The sequence below is a fragment of the Electrona antarctica genome, assembly GCF_951216825.1.
Source record: "Electrona antarctica genome assembly, chromosome: 17".
Lineage (NCBI taxonomy): Eukaryota > Metazoa > Chordata > Actinopteri > Myctophiformes > Myctophidae > Electrona > Electrona antarctica.
Window position 1 is genome coordinate 15,874,643 of NC_136798.1, and position 21,770 is coordinate 15,896,412.

A 21,770-nucleotide genomic window follows, 5' to 3' on the forward strand; every position below is an offset into this window, starting at 1 on the left:
TATTCCCGGTAATTCATCACCATGCTACTTTAGAGTTTTAATAACATTTGGTTTCTTGTTTACAGAGAGAAGGAGAAAAAAATGAAAAGAAAGAAAAGCCATGCAGTGGATGAGCATAAACTAAAGTTTTATTTTAAAAAATGACAACATTGCTGTGTTATTTATCAATACAGAGATTTATCTTATTAATATCCTCAAAAAAATTTGAATCTGCTGTCAGCTGAGGCCCTTTAGGTCTAGTTGTGTGGGATTCCAGCCACCACTTCAGACTCAATGCCACATTCATCATTTCCCCGTTTGATCTTGAAGAACCCTTAAAAAAGAAGAAACATACATCATTTAGAACATTTTGTCCCAGTTGTCATTGTCATAGAAAACCTGCCTGGTGATCAGTGCATTACTTGACCCAGGTTAATTTAGGAATGAACCTCTTGAGCCCCAGCATCCATATTTTGGGGGAACACGCTTTGTGATGCGTTGTGAGCTTGTAAATAGGCTATTTTTGGCAAAGAGACATGGTGTAGACGGAAAAAAGCAGTCACAATTACAGAGCCAACTCGGGTCTAGTTTACTCAATTTAGAGGACGACGTGCTTGTGACCAATCAATACATGATGTCCAGTACAAGTCCCTGGATGTTGTGTACCTTTGTCTCCCCAGTCAGAGTTCCAGGAGTTGGCAGCCAGCCAATAGGGTGTTCCATTCTCTTTCCCCCAGCCCAGGATCTTAATGGCATGGCCCCCCAGAAAGTCCCCTTTCACATGCTGGTACACACCTACAGGCATACAGGTCATTAGTCAAGGATCAAAGCTGAACAATTAGCATTTATTTACAGTCATATAGGTATGCATGTAAGTGTGTATATAACATAGCATGTTTGTGCAAACTTCATATTATGGGCATGCACGCACATCACATGTGATGACAGACAGACATTGACCCAGCCTCACCTGTCTTGTATTGAGGGAAATCCTCATAGACGGAGAAAGCTGCCTCCACTGGTCCATTCTTGTACAGCTCAGCCATGATCTGCTCTTCCTTAGAGGGAACGCTGTATGTGTGCTTACCTGCAGAGGGAGACAGAGCATTACCAAAAAAAATATTTGTTTGATTAATTGAATTCTCTGAGAGAAATGAGAGTATCTGAGCTCAGTATTGGCAGGGTTTTGTTAAGGCGAGGCGAACAGCATACCAAAATGTTTGTCCTTCTGATAGGATGGGGAGTATCCATCGATGCATTGTGTCTCACATTTAGGAGTGTCTCCTTCACCGTGACAGGGAGGACGTGTTCCATTTACATGGTGCTCACAGGGAGAAATGGTATAGGGCCGACAGCCTGTTCCAGTACATGCATGTATGAGAGCATGCGCGCGTGCACGTAGGCGCACGCACGCGTGCACACACACACACACACACACACACACACACACACACACACACACACACACACACACACACACACACACTACCAACACCACCACTTTGAGAGCATGGTGCAGAGGTGATGTAAATAAAGCCAGGCATATACAGGTATGATAACCTTACCTTCTCCAGAATCATACAGACCCCCTGTCACCAGCCCTGTGTTTTTCCAGAATAACCAGGCTTCAGAGGGATAGCCCCCAGAACATCTGAAAACACAGGCATGCACATATCCACAACTGCTATTAGTCACTTGGCGTGTACAACATTAGGAGTGGACTTACAGTAGCTGAGATCATGATTGAGGTGTAAAGCAATCAAACATGCATGCACACTCCTAAGCGCTCACCCCATGCCACACTCATCACAGCAGGACAGTAAGTCCTCAGCAGAGATTTCCACAGAGACCTTGCCGCTTGTCTGGATGCATATTCTGTCGGATATGGCCTCGGCTGCTCCAAAGGCCTGTGGGTAACCAATGAGAGCACAACAAGAAAATGTATGCAGAATATATTAAGACATGTCCAGCTTAGGGACACGCACTAGGGAGCATGTGGTTAGTTCTATTGCTTCAGGTCTGTCTTACCCAGCAGGAACCACAAGAGCCCTGGTCCCTGATCTGTTGGATTGTGGGACAGTCAGGCCACTGCTGGCGTGGGTCAAAGCTATCTGGAAGCTTCACATTTTCAACAGAATGTGTCCTGGGACAGAATGGATAGTTATTGTGTTTAGTCAGTGAATATCCCTTGTTTGCTCCTAGTTCTTGGTTCTTAGTTCTCAGTCACTTGGTTCTGCAGACCCATATCCTCACATGTATTTGCATTTTGCACACACTGCTGTTTATTGTATGGGTTGAACTCACAGCTCTGGTAGCCTGGGCCCCTTCAGTAAGGTCCCACATAAACCCTTCAGATAGCTGATGTCAGCATTAGGAAAGTTCTGCCCTGCCTGGAGCAGTGTTAAATAGTTAAAGGAGAACAAGAAAGTAGAAGAGACACCATTATAGTCATTCCAACAATCTATAAAACTACTTGTATCACTTTGAAGTTTGAATACATGAAGTATTCAGTATAAATATTACTATAAAGTTAATTTAACTGTAAAGTCAGTTCCTGTAGTGTAGTGTAAATGATGCCGTGGTCGATAAATGGAAGAACATAGGTCTTACCATCCAGGTGGTGTTGGCCTTGTTAATGGAGTTAACCATCTCTGTGGAGGTCAGAGGGTGATGGGGCTGAGCCCCACTGACGGCCAAAGCCGTGAGAACACATAGGAGGACCTGCCAACACATTCTGTAAAGACAAGGCCATTATAAGTGTGTTATGCTTAAAAATAATTCTCAAATATTATGCACTTAAATGTAGGTATTATTATAAGACAGTATAATAGGATGTGGTAGAGAGATGGAAAACCTTTTTTTCCCCCCTTCCATTTGAATAATGGTTTTGAACAGGCAGCTCAGTTTATTCCTTGTTGATAGAAACTATAAAATATTCAACTGCAACAGACATTACTGTTTAATCAACGTATTTGATTGTGTAAGTTTCATTCTTGTGATACATTTCCGTTTTCATTCTAATATTAGAAGTTGTGGTCTACAGAGCTACAGCTGTTTGACTTGGAGAGAGTGGTACAACTAGATAAGTGGAAGTGAGAGATGCACATTTTATTTAGTAGATTATTTGTTTTTGTTCTTATGTTCAATCCAAAAATATAGTGTCATTAGCAGAGCATATAACCCTAACAGGTTGTGTTGGTTTATTGGTTAAAGAGATCCAATTATTATACCCAGTTAATCATATCATTGTCTGAATCATTAATCTTAAATAAAAGCCAATTAGTTATGGCATAATGTGATTAAATACAATTTTACTATACATTTTTAATATATTAGGATATTGATTCATCCATGTTTAACCTTTTATCTAAATGACTAAATGATGACGAATACACTGTCTGTCCATATGTCTGTAACTATGTCTCCCCCCCATACAGCACCAAAAGCCCCGCAAAATATGGGCATCTTGGGATGGGAATATGGGAGCTTAAAAATTGATGCTCAGGAAATGTTGAGCAAGGAAAAGGGAACTACAAGGAGAGGGGCCAAATAAATATGTCACTTTGGATATAGTCTTATAAGAAGCATAATGATATTAGAATTGTGTAGTCAGGCTATGGCTAGCAATGTGAAACCTAGACCCCGGGCCTACGGCCTAGGCTCCCATGTGCCCTATATGTTAAAATCTGACACAAAAGATGGATGCACTTGTTCATGATGAGTCTGACTGAGTAAATAATGCATACTCTACACAATTATTACAATTATTTTACACAATATTACTATTTGCTGCAGTTTTGCAATTGTTTAGCTATCCTAAAATTAATTCATGCTCATTATTGTATCAGAGATCCCGTGCGGCAGCAGTTGTTTCACAACCAATAGTCACTTACAATGTGCCTATCCTTTTATTATTTAACCAGTAAAAACACATTGAGACAATCTTCTCTTCAAGTGGGAACTAGCCAAGAGGCAGAAATAAAATTACAACTTCAAACCTACATCGTACATGTCAATTGCAGAACAGACAATAATACATCCATGATACCTCATAAAGTACCTATAAAATATAATACAAAAAAAATCACACCCGATGGCACGGGTTATGGGTTAACATATTCTACAAATAACAGAAAGAAAAAACAATTGTTCATTAAGCCTCAAATCTTACCTGGGCAGTTTCTTTGAGTATACTGTAGTTCTTATGCAGCTGGATTCTTATCATGAAGTGAGCAAACACCCGGGCCATCCCATCCCATTTCATTCTTTCTTCCCTTTTTTTTTTATACAAGCCACAGGTTAGTCACATGGTTGCACTCTAACCTCACCATAAATAGCACATGACAAGACAAGTTACAATTTGGAAAACTGTTTATTTGCACTGGTAGAACACTGGTAGATCATTGTAAACAGACGTTCTCCAAAACCCCACCCCTACTGGATAAAGAGTAAAGACTGGCACCGTGCAGAACATGGACCTTGGAATAGGTGGCATGAGCTTGGGTCAGCTAATAACATTTTATAGTCTGAAATCTAGAACATCATCCACCAATGCCCCATCAGCATTTTTCCATTCACTACCACCAATCTGTACTGTGCCAACATAACATGGCACAAATAAACTTTCAAGTCACTTTACAGTTTGTCATCTTTTTTTTTATTGTATTTGTTCAATTATGTAAAAATCACATTACATAGCAATGATCATAGTTCTCCTTCGGTTCTGTACAAGGTATTCTGTGCTAGCCTTTCTACTCACCAAAGCTGTGTTAAGGACACTTAGCTAGCTGTTCCAGGAGGCATTTTTTTCTTCTACGGTTATTGCATCTTTGCTTTGAACACAATCCTGGACTTATTTTAATTAATATACACGCTGTTTTAATCAATCTGTATCGTAAAGTACTTTGATACAATAAAACTACTAGCACATCTGTGGTGGTTGGAGGACACTTACAAGTTAGACTCACAAGTCAGTCTCTAAAAATGATTTGCTCTACTAGAGACTGAGGACAATCTCCCAGGTGTTGTTCTTAAAATTGGGTGTAATCAGAGTTAAAAAATGAATAAACCTGGCACCTGCATTGCAGAACCAATCCAAAGTTTTACGACGGTTCTTCGTATTGGGGCGGTGATGTGATTGTTTTCCGAAGCAGTATGTGTACTTGACGCCGTTCTAGCATTTTTAATAGTACATAGGTGGAGATCTCCAATTGTCTGCCATTGTGAGACTACCTACTGGTTGACAATAAAAATATATATTGTAAGCGGATGACACACAAAATTGGGACACTAGATGCCCCACCATCTTTACTGTAGTTCTGACTTTGTTGCAATTACCGCTCTCCCATCAGGAGAGGGACACAACAAACATAAAATGCGTGGTTTGTAGCCTTAATGTGTCTCTCAAGGACATACATGAAATAGGGTGGGAAAAAATGAAAAGCGCATAGCCTAAAGGAAACTGTTGTAACAGGAAATGTCATTTCCAGTGAATGACATTTTGAGAGACAGTCAAAATACTAATAAAGATGTACAGACTTCAAAACATCCAAATATTCTAATTAAATTAAATCAATTCAATCTATGGGTCAAGACATTTAACAATGGAACAAGATCATCAACAATCATCAAACAATAGAAAGTCTTTGAGCGATTTGAAGCACATCCAGATGGATATACAGTATAACAACACAACGTTGTGTTGTGTAAAAACTTCCAAACACCAGCCTGAAACCACTAAACCCTCCACAGTCTAGGCCTGTACAGGCTTTTAAAAAAGTGGGCAGAAACATTAGTGGCTTTAGATTTTCCCTGGACAAAAAAACTACGAGACCTCCAGTGCGGTGAGCTTTCTCAGTCTGTGTGCCCCAGGAAAGGTGAGAGTTAGAGGGGAAGGTGCCCCTGCATGTCACCAGTGTCTTGTGCTTGTGCTGCAGTGGTACTCAGGTACTGCCAGCTGAGTGCTGCAAGGAGCATAGCAGCTGAGAGGTACATGGGGGACAGGTGCTGTGTCCTGGAGGGTAGCGTCGACTGTGAAAGGGAGGACTTCTCTCTGATCAGTGACAAGATGTGGAGAGTTTTGTCTCGTGATGGATCTGTGAGGGAGACCTTTTGTAATATCTGTAGAGAGAGATGTCAGTTGATTCAGTTCAAATAACAGACCAGAACACACAACAGTCAGACCAGCACACCCATACACAAAGTCATCCTTACCTCTTGATTGTACTGGGAGATGATGCTCTGAACAGCTCTCATGCTGGTGGCTTCCATCATGAGCGTGACTGCCTGGCCCTTTCTGATCTTAACCACTCGCTGGAACACCATGGGGTTGTTGTAACACACTGACAGGGTAGCTATCGCCATCACCTGGAATAGCACACATATCATAATACAGAGTACAGACTAAATGGATGAGATGACCATACTGTATGTAATTGCGTGTGTGTGAGAGAGATAAAATATAAATATTCCATGTTATGAGCTTAATTTAAAGTGTTTATGCTTCAGCCAAGAAAACCTCTGCTAGCCTTGGTGATAAGGTCATGTATTAATACCACGCTATGCAAAGAAAAAGATGGTGCTACCTAATTTGTGGTGGCGCTACCAACTGAAAAGGTTGGAGCCCTGGACTGAGAAATATAATGGATGGCACTATGCAAAATCTGTCTTCATATAACTCTCTTATGCCAATTTGATTTCACATATCTCACACCTTCCGAAAGGGTACGGGGTGAATATCACAAACTCTAGTTTGTGCTTGTGTGTGTGTGTGTGTGTGCGTGCGTGTGTGTGTGTGTGTGTGTGTAAAAGTTCTTAACTCTTAGCCTGCCGCCATTAATTAATCCCTCGATTGCGTATTGCCATGGTTTAATCACGCGTGACACTTACTTTGAAGAGCCAAATATCCGTATCGCATTTTACTATGAAACCATTCCGTGTGTGTTGACGAAGCTGGTGCTCGTTCTCTCGGTCGGTGGTGGAAAAAGTGGACCGCGAGTATCACAGCGCCTGCTACAGGCCGTTGAAAACGCTTGTCTGGGACAAAGCGTCCTCTGCAATGTCGCTTCTGTGAGATAAAGCCGTCTGAAAACAGAGCCGGCAATGTTAGTGGATGCGCGCGCATTTTCAAAATGGCCGCGCCCATTGTGTCAGAAGCATAACAAAGCTAACGGACGGTAGATTTCGATACGATCGTATTAAAACATGCATTAATGAATACATCGCTGTTAAAACGGCTTTTCCGTTTGTGGCAGGCTACAAGATTCTACGTGTTAATATTCCTATGTTCCTGGCGGGTAAACGATTAACATTCCAGTCGTTCCTTTGTCCTTTTATCATAAGCATGATGAAAGAGCAACTACCCAGTCCTATTTTCACACAAATTCCTGTCATTCTGACCTCTGTATTTATCATGGATTGAATATGTGTAAACAGACAGCTAGCCACGTAGGATAAAAAGGCCCTAAATCATATACAACATGTCCTGGGGGAAGAATGAACAAGCTTAAGTCTGTCAGACCTCTGTTATTTCTGGATAGTAAACTGAGAAATATAGCCAAAGAGAAATGTGAATAGTAGGTACTATAATAATTCTTACTAGTTAAACACATTTAACCTTGCGTTCCTATTTTGATTATTTTTGTAAGCCAAGTATAAAGGGCTTAAGTAGTTAAAACCGAGACTGTGAACCGGATGTAAAACAATGCCGTGTTGTGACCGACGGGCATCTTTCCCCTAGAAAAGTAATGTCGGTTCTTTAGTTATGGGCCGTTGAATAAAGCTTGTTTTGACTAAAACTCCAATCTGGAAAAATAATCTGAGATAAATGCATTTTTCTAAATCTGATAATGTGGGTCGGATGGCAGGGGAAATTTTCACTTCCGGTTGTATCTGTTTTTTTTTTTCGATCTATCATAAATCACTGAAAAGACCACCTGACGTCATCGGAGGTGAAGCGTTGGATTAGACTTGAGGCTGCACAACAGTGAGACTTGGTGGTGTGTTAGACTGTGCAATAGTGACACTTGGTGGTGATAATATGCTATTTCCGTGCTCGGACACAGCCAGCCAGGGACACAGCCACACACATAGCTGTCTATACTATAGGAGTGGTTGCACCACTAAAAGAAAACTGACCTGTAAGGGTGTCTCAGTGTTAAACTCACACGCAGGACTTTTACAGTGTTCATAGTGCATACTCTTCTGAGTGACTTAAGGTTGTCTATACCTGTGGGATGGCACAAAAATTGAAGACGCTTTGGTTGCTTAGGCGGGACAGGTAGGCGATGACGTCTGGGACATGGTGAAGTGCATCAGTCACCAGCAGGTTGAGGCACGACAGAGCCGATTCCAACTTCTTTGGCTGGGCAAAGTCTTCCAGCTTTCCTGCAAACTGGCTCCACGCCTGTACAGGGACAAAGGTTTGTATGCAAAATAGCTTGTTTATACTGTATACAGGCCAGGGTATATATTATATACCCTGTAGTGTATACAATATACGTGGTAGGCAAGAAAGGGTAAAAAAAAAATCAAAGAGTATAACCTTCCACTACTTCTTACGAAGTAGTTCGTTTCAGTGTTTCAACATAACAGCGACCTGAAGAGTGATTGTCGATCGCTTGTTAATAATTCATGATATAATAGTGATATACTGTAGATTTACAGTGGCCAACAGACAACTGCAGCTACTGTTCTGTACTCAGTCTACTATGTGTACATCTACATTGCCTGTATATTGTATATTCAATATACTATTACTTTAGTATATTTCAGTATATTTGTTTGAATTTGAATTTTAGATGATCATATCACTAATTATAACGCAGTAAGATAAAAGACTAAATATAATAATCATTTTGTAATATGGACCCATTACATTTCCCCTGGACCCACTTGAATGACCACCCAATGGCTCAAGGGACTCACTACATTTAAAACGGTTCAACATACCCCTCCCCGCCCAGCTTACCACCACTCCACCAAACACACAATTTATAAATGCTTGGCCAAGCTGGAAGTACCGCAGTGGATTCAAACCCAGTGGTGGTGGACACTACAGGCACTTAACCCTTGCACCACCCAAGTGCCCTGAACCCCATTTTAGGACAATTAAAACAACTTCCAGAAACCTACCTCTTCTGGCCAGAAGGCACGTCCCTGTTGTGTGTCCTCCAGATAGTCTCGGATGATGTTTGTCTTCTGAAGGAACAGGCCCATGGAGTTGGCCAGCTCTGTATCCATCCCCACCTCGGGGTCTTCCAGCCGGGATGCTGAGAAAAGCTGAGACAGACCTATGCCCACCAGCCCTGCCACATAGTGGCAGTACTGCACAGAGGAACACACAACAATGGATTAATTAATTGTACAATATGACGGAGGAGAATAAAGATAAGTCGTGCTGCCTAATATGTGAAATGTTCCTAACATTTATGGGTGCTGTTTTCATTGTGACATCACTTTTGCCTGATTTATACTTGCACATTGTGTCGCACACCACAAATAGCAGCTCTACAGGTTCACGACACGACACCACAACACGTTGTGAGCTTGCAGATATTCTATTTTCAATGCACAACACTGGCATGTAAATAGCTATACAATGTACTAACCTTGTCCCACTCCTTCATTGATCCCACTTTCTTTTCCAGGAATTCAGCCATTCCAACCCCCATACGGTGGCAGATGTCTGAGATGACATCCCTGTACTCCTGACCAAGGTTTCTGAATTCCACAGAGATCTGGAAATAAAATGAAGAGATATATATATATTATATGCATGAAAATACAGGATATATGGTTGTCTTTTATTCAACTATTGTGTACTGAGGAAAAAGAGCATCCGCAAACTGTGCAAATGCCAGAATCTGTAGTGGGTACTCAAAAACATAGATTAGACACACAATGAGGCAAAGACAAGAATTCAGACTCTACAGCTGTCACAGCTACTCTCTGGCCAGTAGGCTACATGTAGTAAATCCCATGTCCTCAAGCCCAGATGCAGATCTCACAAAACATTATAGCTGTTGTTAGAGAGAGAGGACTCTAAAGTAATTATATTATTTGAGTTCTCACCATAAATGTTTACTTCGACAGTATAGGCCTCTCCTAAATCGGGATTGGCATCAGTCCACTCCAAACATTCTGGCATCGGTCAGGCTCTAGTATTGATTATAAACTAGTATATTATAGTACTATTGTTATTACTATTTACTACTTTTGTTGTTATATCGTCCCCATATATCTTTGACAACTTAATTCAAGCTTAATTATAGCTTTTAGGAAGGCCACTCGACAAGCCCTGTACCCTTTCTGGCACATCATGTTTTGATTTAGATTTTTCTTTCCTTTCATTTAAAAGTATTTTAAGTATTTTTTCGTATGTGCAAATAAACTAAACTAAACTACTGTACCGTCAGTAAAGCTGGCACATTTTCACTGCGCTGTTGCAGTTTTCTTTGTGTCTGTCGTGTGGTGGTGCTGTAACTTCAGGACAAAACTGTTGAGTGTGAGTTCAGATAGAGGTCAGATATTAAGTTTCACTGCATTGCTGATGCTGACACTGTCGGGCAGATACCTTGTATTTCCATATTTCAACTTTTTATGTTCCGTAAATTAATGCCCTGCCTATACTTCATCATAGCAGATCTACAAGCTCACAACAAAACACCAAACTTCTTTTCTGGGGTCCCCAACACAAAATATTATCAGATGCGAGTCCGTGGCCAAATACACATTAATTTGAGAGTCCTCGACATGAAAAGGTTTGAGCCATTTGAACCAGAGCCTATCAATCAATCAGGTTTTAACTGACCGTTGGGAAATCTGCCAGAACCTGGCGGTCTTTCTCCTGGCTCTCCGTGAAGCACCAGTCCGCCTGGTACAGATAGGTGTGGAAGTCCTTCAGCATGGGCACCTTCTTCTCCAGCGGTATAGTCATGTCATCCTCCACTGTGTCCAGAGCCCGCAGCACCAGATAGAAGATACACACAGCATGTCTGAATGGAGACAGGAGAAGGACTTTCAAAAATGCCATCGTAGGGCTGGGCAATTTACCAAAAATATATACAAAAGATATTTTTTTTAACTCTAGTTTAGTCTTGCTCATGCAGGCTAATCGATTAACCGAGAAGCAGGGTTTTTTGCGATAATTGTTCTACATTTCTCATATCAACGAACTCTGCGCATCTAATTTTATAATCTACTTCATTGTACAACATTTTTGAACAAGCTCTTAACGAGCTTGTAGATTGGTTATTTTTTGGTTATTTCAAATATTTGTTAATTAATCAAAAATCTAGGTTTAAATAATCATTAATTTGAAGTCATATCGCCCGGCTCTATGCCATAGTCTTTTTTCAGCCCACTATGCTGCATTTTATAGTTTTGTTATGAGCACTCACATGTACACAAGTTTAGTTAGTACGAGTCGAGTCACCACCAGTTGAGCTTACGTCAACGAGGAATCTCAGGAACGCAATGTGTTGACAGCTGGGCATGATGTATATTAGCAGCGACATTGCCTTCATATGTAGTTTCAAGGCTTGAAACTACAAGCACATTAATTCCATTTTCTCCAGAAACTGGCTGTATCAAATATGAATGGACATCATTAACGATGCACAGCCACTCCCCTGACAGAAAGGCCGGGGTGGTCGGTTTCTTTTTCAAACAGTTTTTATATTAAGCGACCTAAAATCGCCCTATGGAGATTTCACTGCAAATAAAAAAATACATGAACCTGTGTATAGGCGCCCTCTACTGAAAGTGACGTCAGACTTCGGTGCTCTATTCAGAAGGTTAGGTATCCAAAGTGTTAAGACATGATGACTTAACAAGTGATTGTATTTGTAAAGTTGCTTTGTCATGATCTAAGTGACTAGAACAGTATGTCAAGCACTTAGCCAGTCAAGTTTAGCCTATATATAATGTAGCCTACATACCCTTTAACCAAGGACACAACAACTGTATGCATATGCACAGTCACACTTGAGTTTTGGCTTTACAAACACAGCTGTCAACCAGACTGGGCTTAGAATAGATATTGAGCAGCAATAGATTATTATTACACCACATGAATTTCACCTCTGGGTCAGGTACCGTAGGATTGCATTACAGTTTCATCAGTTTCCTAAACTTTATATGGCTGAGCGCTACTAAACTCTCAGCCTACCGGTATATCAAATTCAAACCTATATAGCTCTGGTCCATAGCCTTACTGCTTTGATTCTGCCCTGCATAGGGGCAGAATCAAAGCAGAATGCTATGGACCAGAGCTAGTATAATAGTATCTCAAGTCTTTTTAATGTGATATTCTTAATATGACTGAAAAAATACAAAATAATGTTGTTGTAACGCACACTTCCCCTTTGACTGAGGAACCCTTTTTGTTTACAACTTCAGAAACATGGCATGATGCCTGCTGGCTCACTGACAGGTGACACGCCCCTCACCTGAGACTGAGAGCAAGCATGGAAAATAGCCTTTTATTCCTCCTCCTCTTCTTTTTCTTACCGTAACTCTCCGTCTAGTGCTTGAATAACAGCTGCGAAACTTCTGCTGGTTTGGTTCAGATACACGTAACAAGTCCGCAGGCTCCCGCTCATGGCCTCCTGGCAAGAGAAACAGAGAAAGTCGGGCTGTCGGTAGGCTAACACGGCCCGGAGCGCGCTGGGACGCGCAGCCCAACAACAGCCCGTGTGCACGCCCCGCTCCCCGAGTCTGCCCCCGCTGAGGGCGAGGGACCGTGAAGTAGTGGAGCCCGAGCCACCGGTGCTCCGCTGGGCAACGCAGAGAGAGCGTTTGAACACCGACAGAGAGACTGAACATTTGCAACAAGCTCCGGCCATATGGCCTCAAAGCGCAGCCTTCCCCCTGCTATAATAACTCACTGCGCGATCCATTGCTTTACGCTTAGAAGAACCACCGCAGCAAGTCAGCAGAGGACAACAGAGTGGTGGGGAGGTGAGAACTTTGCGGAGTACGTTGAAGTGGTTGTAGTCGCGGGCCTGTTCGCTGATCTCAAAACAGATCTAGCGACTGGTAGGCCTACGTAGATTGTCTCGAAGTGCGCTGAACTTATCCGCATACTTTTTAGATCAGCACTATTTGAGCAGCAATGCAGCATGCTAGGGGAAGTTTGTTGACACATGAACCACTCCTCCCACCAAAACAAAACGCAGCAGCTAAATCTGTCACAATAATGCAAAGGAACAGAAGTATCAGTTTAACCCAACTACTATTTAAACGACAATGACATGTTATAAATGTGTATTTGTAACATGATGTAATCAACGTGCACAAGCTGTGATCATTGCAAATACATTTAGCATTTATTCTAAACATTGTAAATATCCGCCAATCGGATGCTCGAATGAAATTAAACAATACAGACCTGACCAAAGTATACATTACTATCTTTAATGTTTTGCGCTCTTGCACTGCAGAAAACAAACTAAATCGATGTCAATAAGAATCTAGGAAGTTTATACTGCACACTGTTCTATTCTACTGACATCTAGTGGCGGGGAATCGGAAGGACATCGTATTTCTATTTGTTTTTCGAACAAACATTTATGAAATTGACGGTACAATTCAGCGCTGCTCAGCACAAATCCAGCAGTAAAGAATGACAACACCATTTGTATTCAGTGTTTTCATCATATGGGGAATAAATGGGGTGCTAATTTCCCGGGGGTGTTTTTCGAGTGTTCTGCAACAATAACATCTTTATTGCAGCAGAGCAATCTGAGCAGACTTGCATCAACGGGGCCAGGCAGCCATAGCAACGGTGCCCGTCCACTATCGTGTTTCTTTATAGGCTTTAACAATATGTATTTCTTTGATAAACAATCGTGGCTAATTGGTATTCTCCGTTCGGGTCAACTCGGTGTTGGTAGATTGTGGATTAGCCGCCACTGCCCGCCAGCCCAAACATGCGCAGACATCTCTTCTCCCAGTGAACCCTTAGTTAAAGCTCATTATAACGCAGATCCCGGGCCAGCAAGTACATATATTGTATCTCTGCTCTGCTGGCTGCTGCTAAGTAACCAACAGGCTGCTTTCCAACACACAGCGTCGATGCAGCCACATCACTACTGTGATGCAAACAATATCCGTTAGATGCGCGCATAATATGCATAGCCTATTATATGCATATGATCTGATGTCTGTATGGAATGGATGTTGTCTGTTGTCATTCGCCGGGGTGCAGGTGCAATGTGTAGGCTACAGTTCCTGAATGATGCTGTGAATGTAGGCACTATGTAGCTACAGAGAAGGGAACATCATGTGCTCTCCGAATCTCCGTCTCCGATATACCTTCGTTCTGCAAAAGTGCTCATTCAAAGTCTGCCATTCGGCTTGACATCTATAGCCTACATATATGATTATTTGACAGTTTGGTGTCATATATTGCCGCGGTGAATGTATTTGAGACGAGTACTCACGTAGTCCAAATTGGGCATTACACTTCGACATCCTCCTAACTTAAACTTGAGCAGGTTGAGTATTTCCTCCGGATGCCCTAACGACTTCAAGATGTCCATGTTTGCCTGCGCGGACGCTGAGGATTGTTTTGTCGTGTGTGCTTTAGGTGGTCGGATGAGAACCCGGGTAATATTTCTACATTGGAGTAGTGTGAGAGAAATGCATTTCCATGCTAAACAATCCCTCAATCACAAACGTCGCCAGATCGACTGACGCTTGCTATTGGCTGGTGAGTGTATGGGGTCAGCATTCACTGGCCAGTCAATGAGCAGAGCGCCTGGTGTGATGCCCCGCCCCGACACACTTTCAGTCAAATAAGGCATTTGATTGGTTCCTTGCTTCACACGGCGCCATCCTAGTGAAATGAGAGTGAAACTGTAACCAACCACTGGAAGCAGTGGAAGAAGTTATGTCACCACCAGGTAGCATAGTATTACATCCCTATTTTCTGTATTGTATTTTCTGTTCTTGTTGTTTGTGCTGTGAAAAAAAGACAAAAAAGAAACATTCCTATTTATTGATTGATTTAATACTTTATTAGTGGTTTGAAACAGTAGCCTACAGCAGTACAGTAAAAACTATGCCAAGTCCATTGTACGGTTCACCATCATGATAACAATACAACACTAAAAACAATATTAAGATATATTTACAAAAGTATTGTCTCAGTAAACACTGGATGCAAAATGTGTTACATTGACATAATATTGTTATGGGTTTTATATTTAAATAAGCAATGTCTTGAACAATATAGGCTTATCATTTCCATTTTTATTCATATAGTTTCATGGTTATTAACAGTGGTGGGAAAAGTACTCAAATGTTTTACTTAAGTAAAAGTATCAATACTTCAATGTAGAACTACTCTATTACAAGTAAAAGTACTGTAATCAAAATTGACTTGAGTAAAAGTATTGACATCAAAATGTACTTAAAGTACTAAAAGTAAAAGTACTAATTATGCAGAATGTCCCATTTCACAAGTTCAGAACGTATACAAATATTTTGAAATGCATTGTGAGCTTGTAGATCGGCTATTTTCAAATGGCCAAAATATGAAGGGCTGAAGTGGATAATGTATGCTTTGTAATAATAATCAAAATCTACAAAGGAACTAAAGTTTATCTAACTAAAGTTTTCAAATAAATGTAATGGAGTAAAATACAATATTTGCCTCTGAGATGTAGTGGAGTAGAAGTAAAAGTACTGGAAATCGGAAATACTCAAGTAATCCCCACTCTCCATCGCAGCACGGATAAATTCAGCCGCCTCCTTAGTGCAGACGAATGGCTGTTTAATTTCTGCCAGAGAAAGGGATATGGCTTTATTCCCAATTTTAATGACTTCTGGAAAGCTCCTAAACTCTACCGAGACCTCCTGCACCCTAAAAGCAGGCTTAAATGTTCTGGCCAAAAACATATCACACCATCTCGCCAACAGTGACTCCTCAGGCAGGAAGTGACCATTACCCACATCAGTCAGCCATCATCATCTTGACAATCATCACACAGGGACAGTTTTCTCTATATCCACTATTCCCACAGCCAAAAGACCAAGGCCTATCGCTCTCCCATCTAGCCGTGGTGTGTTTAGTGGCAACCTTCTACAGGTTGCTTTTAATCATTGTCCCACTGCCAGCCCCCACCTGACCCCCCCACAAGGTTTGCTTTAATCAATGCCAGATCCATAGCCAATAAGACTTTTATACTAAATTATTTTTTCTCCTCAAATGAGTTAGACTTTCTCTTTGTGACTGAAACTTGGGTTAGTGATGGTGATGCAAGCTCATTCTCTGAACTGTTACCTCCCAACTGCACCTATTTTAATTCTCCTAGAACTACGGGCCAAGTAGGAGGTGGCGTAGCAACAGTTTTTAAGAACAGTTTTAAGTGTAAACAACTTTTATCCATTTCATTTAACAGCTTTGAACTAAGCATGTTTGAGCTGGGTCACTCACACCCAATTTTATGTGCTGTTGTATACCGGCCTCCTCAATATAATAAGGACTTCATACATGAGTTCTCTGAGCTCCTAGCTGAAGTTATGCCAAAGTATGACAAGGTCCTGATTGTTGGCGACATGAACACACATTTGTTGTCCCACTATGCCACAAGTCAAAGACTTTTTAAATGTTATTGAGGCTTTTAATCTTGTACAGTCTGTATCTGGTCCCACTCATGAGCGTGGTCACACACTTGACCTTGTTTTATCTTGTGGTTTATCTGTCTTAAATGTGAACATTCATGATGCTACTACTATCTCTCTCTCGCCAATCTCTAAAACAGCGCCTTCCTGCTCGCCTTGGCTGTATGCTAAAACCTGGCACTGCTGCCCAATTTTCAGATGCCTTCACTAGTGCCATGGAGGCGGGCTCCTCTGTACCACAGAGTGGTGGGGACTCCTCCTCCCGTGGTGCTGAGGTTTTAACCTCTTCTTTTCTCTCCACCTGTCAAATCATCCTCGACACAGTTGCTCCATAGAAAGTTATGCATCCTAAACCCCAATCAGAACCATGGCTAAATGACCACTCGTGCTGCTAGACAGGTATGTAGACGAGCTGAACGCAGGTGGAAGAGAGACAAACAACAAATCTCCTTCACTACTTTAAGGGAAAGCTGGAACTGCTACCAGAAAATTGTTAAGGCTGAAAAAACGAAGCACTTTTCCAAGATTATTTTAACTAATTGTCATAAACCCAGAGTACTTTTTAGCACAATTAATTCTTTCTTAAACGCACCCCAAGCTGACCTCTCTGAGCCCTCCCCAGAGACCTCTGAAGCCTTTTTGCACTTTTTTGTAAATAAAATCACTACAATTAGAGCCCATATTACTCATATGACCCATCCATCAATTTTACTTCCACTGACACTTTTACTCACTTTGAAGCCGCTTCCCTTCCCTCCCTTGCGACCATCGTTTCTAAATTAAAACCCTCATCCTGTCCCACAGATATTATCCCCCCCCCCCCCCCCCCCCCCCCCCCCCCGCCTACTTAAAGCGGTGTGGGACACTGTTGGACCCAACATCCAGCGCATTTTAAACAGCAGCTTAGTTTCCGGTATTGTACCAACATATTTTAAACAGGCAGTAGTGCAACCTTTAATTAAAAAAACAAACCTAGATACCACAATTCTCTCCAATTTTAGACCCATTTCTAAACTCCCTTTCATTTCAAAGATTCTAGAGAAAGTCGTACTTTTACAAATCCAGGATTTTATTGATAGAAACGGTATTTTTGAGAGGTTCCAGTCCGGTTTTAAACCACTTCATAGCACTGAGTCAGCACTTTTAAGAGTTTTTAATGATCTTTTAATAACTACAGATTCTGGCAATTTTGCGGTTTTATTGCTTTTAGATCTTACGGCCGCTTTTGACACGATTGACCACACTATCCTAATTTCACGTCTTGAGCACTGGGTGGGTATAAAGGGCACAGCACTGGATTGGTTTAGGTCGTATGTCACTGGGAGAAGCTTCACCGTCAGCACCGGTGGCTTAATGTCATCTTCTGCCCCCCTCCCCTATGGGGTGCCCCAGGGCTCAATCCTTGGGCCCATTCTTTTTGCACTTTGCTCTTTTCTTATTTACTCCCCCTAGGGTCAATTTTACGCAAACATGGCATGTCCTTCCATTTTTATGCTGACGACTCCCAAATCTACTTCCCCATCAAGCGAGACAGTACCACCCCTCCAAGCCAACTCCTGTAATGTCTGGATGACATTAAAGCCTGGATGGCTTTACATTTTTTAAATTTGAATGAGAGCAAAACAGAGATTATAATTTTTAAACCCAGTCTTGCTGCAAATATGTCCGAAGTGGACCTCGGCCCCCTGGCACAATATATTAAACCCACCGTAACCAACCTTGGTGTAAGAATGGACAGTGACTTTTTAATGGATAAACAGGTGAATTTAGTTTTAAAATCAGCTCAGGATTTTATCTAAGGTGAAGCCTTTTTTAACTTTTTTAGATTTTGTCCCAGAAAGATCATTGAGATCAGCAAACAAACTTCTGCTGGAGGTCCCTAAGTCAAAACTGAGACTTAGGGGAGATCGTGCCTTTTCTGTAGCTGCCCCTAAACTGTGGAATGAACTCCCCCTCTTAGTAAAACTGTCCCCCTCTATCCCTATTTTTAAATCCCATCTTAAAACACTTTTATTCCCAAGCTTTTACCCCAGAGTGAGTTATTTTGTATTTATTTTATTTTATTTTTATCTTTTGTTTTATTGTTTGTTTTGTTTTTCTCCACCCTGTTGTATATTTGTATCTCTATAATATGTTTTTGACGATTTTGTGCACTTTTATTTGTGTTTTTTGTTATGTTATGTAAAACACTTTGGTCAACTCTGTTGTTTTTAAATGTGCTCTATAAATAAAGTTGGATTGGATTGGATTGAAGTAAAGTACAAATACCTCAAAATGGTACTTAGGGAACAACCCGAGTCTCTGACTCTCTGTAATTGACTCCCTATCGACTAAAGCCTATTGACACAGAATCTGGGACAGAGGAGTGAGCTAAGCTGAGCTCCCTGAGCTTAGTATCTCATTAGCAGGTATACAACAGAAGATGTCCACAAAGCCCACTCTTGCACTTTTCTGTCACACACACACACACACACACACACACACACACACACACACACACACACACACACACACACACACACACACACACACACACACACACACACACACAGTTAGTTGGCTTTTACTTTTATTTCTTTTAACATTTTGTTTTGAATTGTTGTAATAGTACTTGTCAGCTGTATTTTCTCCTCCTGGAAATGAGTAGTAGAGATATGATTCTATAGCTAGTGGAATGGCGATGTTGGGTCATTCACTTTGGTCACAGACAAGATCTCAAACTACTGCTCCCCAGAGGATGATTTAGTTGACCCCATGGCCTTTTCCTCTAGCTACACCCTTAATCTAAGACAATTTTGTACACAACACAAAATGTAATATGTGGATTAACGTTAAATTGGCTGGTGTATTCATGTGCCATGGAGGAGGAGGAACAATAACAGTTTCATTGATCCCATGATCTTTCCTCTAGTGTCACCCATTGGCCAAAAAATAAATGACAATTAACAAGGATGGCAACATCAGTTGGTTCAAATCACTTTGTAAGGAGCAGCATGGCGTATAAGACCTTGTGAGGTAATGTTTTTCCCCTTTCAGTTTCATGTACAATTGCCTGTCAAGCTATAATCTCAATGACATTGCATTGATTATTGATTGATTGAATACTTTAATTATTAGACAGAAATGCAGACAGCAACAGAGTACAGTCAAACACTTGGTCTAACAACAGGATAGGAGTCAGGACCAATGTTTCCATTCGGGTCCTATGTATTCAATTCATAAACAAAACATGACATGAAAAATAACACCAAAATTCAATATCATCACAAAATATATAACACTATATAGACTAGAGCTTACTTCCTGTAAGACAGAGGGCCACGAAAACCTGACACATTTCAAATTGCAACCTTTGATTTACTGGTGATACAAACAATTCCATAATTTTGGATTAAAATGTATAACCAATCTATATATGTTAATACTCAACTGTACAATATAACTAGTACAACTGCAGTGGTTGGAGGTTGTTACCATAGTTTTATATACTTTCGACCCTCGTGTTGTGTACACTATTTAACAAGTAGGCCTTCTGCTTGAAGCTTATTTGTGCAATACCGTATCTCCCATGGCCAAGCAGGGACTGCCCCTGGAGGAGTGGTAGGAATGTTTGCAGCTTTATCTATCACACCTTGCACAGAACATTGAATTGAAAGTCTGTCTGTTCAGAATTACATGCAGGATCTCACTGAAATTGGAGCTGGGAGGGTTGTGCACACATATTGCAATGTATTAGAGTAGAGTAGACTACTGTATATTATATTGTAACCTTGTCATGACAACATGCCACACTACTTTTTTGAGGTGTTCACTGTCCAAAGATTTGATACAGTCTGTTTGCACTATATTCATACGACAGTCCTAATAATGTATATTTTGCCCCATGCAGTCTTACAGTGCTAATGCAGTCCTTTTCTTGCACGATATGAAGAAGGGTAGGGCATGCCTCCTGGTGGAGATTTGTGCTCTAATGAGTCACTCTTTAGCAATGTTTCATGCATTGGTTTAAAAAAACGATACATTGTCAAACACGTTCTCCTGCTTTTCGGAAGCGGTAGACAGTGGTTTACCTCAGATTACCTTTTGTGGGAACTGGATACTTTATATACAGTAACATTTCCCCTGCTATTGTACACCGACGGCGACGACTGTCTGATCAGAAATGTATCACAGTCAATTTTCTTTATCTAGACTGAAACGTAAACGACACCTATTTGATGAATTTGAAGAAGAGCCTCAATTGTACACAAAGAAAACTTTAGCAAGTTTGAATTGTCTGCTGGGCTATGGGTTTAAAAAAGTCACAGATCAAGAGAAGAGGATCATTGGCAGTTGCACAACAAAGTAAGTACATTCTATCGATAATAATAGTTAAATCCTTTTTAGTTATAGTTTTGAACATTGTGTTGTAGAATATAATAGAATAATTGTATTGGCGTCAATAAAAGCAAACGTTAATCAAATGTAATGTAGTTTTGAAGTGTGAACGTGTGTTTCATACCGTAATATTTAAAAAGTTTGCTATACATTTGTTCTAGAATCTAGATTCTCAGAGTAAAAAGCTAGAGACAAAACTAATGATGTGGTACTATGACACGTATATAAAATAAAATCCATCTAACAACAAACATGTTAGCAGTGTGGTTTCCACATCAATTCAAAGTTGCTAAATTACCATTGTGTTTATTTGGCCGCTTACATAAAATAAAAACAATCATAATCTTGTTAAAGTGATATTTTTTTGTTTTACAGACTTAACTACAGCCACCAAACTCCATTTGCAAATAAAACATGTATGAATGGAGGGGAAGAGGATCTATCAGGAACAAAAAACGTTCTTGATCAAATATTGTCCTGGACTGACACACAGTACTCTGTAAACAAAGTTTTCAGACATTTCAAGTTTGGACATGCCATCGACAACGTCTACCTCAAAGACTCCATTAACAAGAAGTTTCTGGAATTCCATCATGATATCAGAGACGAATGTGGGGTTGAGGACAAGCAACACTCATGGGCAGTGATAGAGAAACAGGAAGAGATTCTTATGTACGGACCCTACTATCCTGATTATATCAACGGGGTGCACAGTGAAGACGTTATCATAAAACAAACTCAGGAACTTCTGGCATCAAAGGGTGTCTCAGATTATTGGAATGTAT

At 40.8% G+C, this 21,770-nt stretch overlaps 2 protein-coding genes across 3 annotated transcripts; both read right to left on the bottom strand.

Annotated features, from left to right (window-relative positions):
- Positions 1 to 193: 193 nt before the first annotated feature.
- LOC306941250 (cathepsin B-like) lies at positions 194 to 4,223 on the bottom strand. The gene is made up of 10 exons (XM_079526593.1): positions 4,151 to 4,223; positions 2,590 to 2,713; positions 2,284 to 2,369; positions 2,008 to 2,122; positions 1,771 to 1,886; positions 1,545 to 1,630; positions 1,192 to 1,335; positions 950 to 1,066; positions 646 to 774; positions 194 to 313 (listed from the first exon to the last, which is right to left on the bottom strand). Exons 2-10 carry the CDS (start codon positions 2,710 to 2,712, stop codon positions 237 to 239), a joined length of 993 nt encoding a protein of 330 aa, XP_079382719.1. The 5' UTR covers position 2,713; positions 4,151 to 4,223; the 3' UTR covers positions 194 to 236.
- Positions 4,224 to 4,613: 390 nt separating this feature from the next.
- fdft1 (farnesyl-diphosphate farnesyltransferase 1) lies at positions 4,614 to 14,646 on the bottom strand. Of its 2 annotated transcripts, XM_079526592.1 has the most exons (8): positions 14,424 to 14,646; positions 12,490 to 12,587; positions 10,790 to 10,973; positions 9,588 to 9,716; positions 9,112 to 9,303; positions 8,207 to 8,383; positions 6,193 to 6,345; positions 4,614 to 6,099 (listed from the first exon to the last, which is right to left on the bottom strand). In XM_079526592.1, exons 1-8 carry the CDS (start codon positions 14,520 to 14,522, stop codon positions 5,863 to 5,865), a joined length of 1,269 nt encoding a protein of 422 aa, XP_079382718.1. In that variant the 5' UTR covers positions 14,523 to 14,646; the 3' UTR covers positions 4,614 to 5,862. The 2 variants fall into 2 exon arrangements, with proteins under 2 accessions (XP_079382718.1, XP_079382717.1); XM_079526591.1 differs by lacking the exon at positions 14,424 to 14,646 and having other exon boundaries at positions 12,490 to 13,152.
- Between the last annotated feature and the right edge of the window lie 7,124 nt (positions 14,647 to 21,770).

Coding starts and splice junctions, on each gene's coding strand:
- LOC306941250 (XM_079526593.1), bottom strand. CDS start 2,712: ATGTGTTGGCAGGTCCTCCTATGTGTTCTCACGGCTTTGGCCGTCAGT. Junction 1,887..2,007: donor GCTCTTGTGGTTCCTGCTGG/GTAAGACAGACC, acceptor GGTTACCCACAG/GCCTTTGGAGCAGCCGAGGC. Junction 314..645: donor CTCTGACTGGGGAGACAAAG/GTACACAACATC, acceptor TTCTTTTTTAAG/GGTTCTTCAAGATCAAACGG.
- fdft1 (XM_079526591.1), bottom strand. CDS start 12,824: ATGGCCGGAGCTTGTTGCAAATGTTCAGTCTCTCTGTCGGTGTTCAAA. Junction 9,717..10,789: donor TTCTGGCAGATTTCCCAACG/GTCAGTTAAAAC, acceptor TTTTATTTCCAG/ATCTCTGTGGAATTCAGAAA. Junction 8,384..9,111: donor GTGCCTTCTGGCCAGAAGAG/GTAGGTTTCTGG, acceptor GTCCCTGTACAG/GCGTGGAGCCAGTTTGCAGG.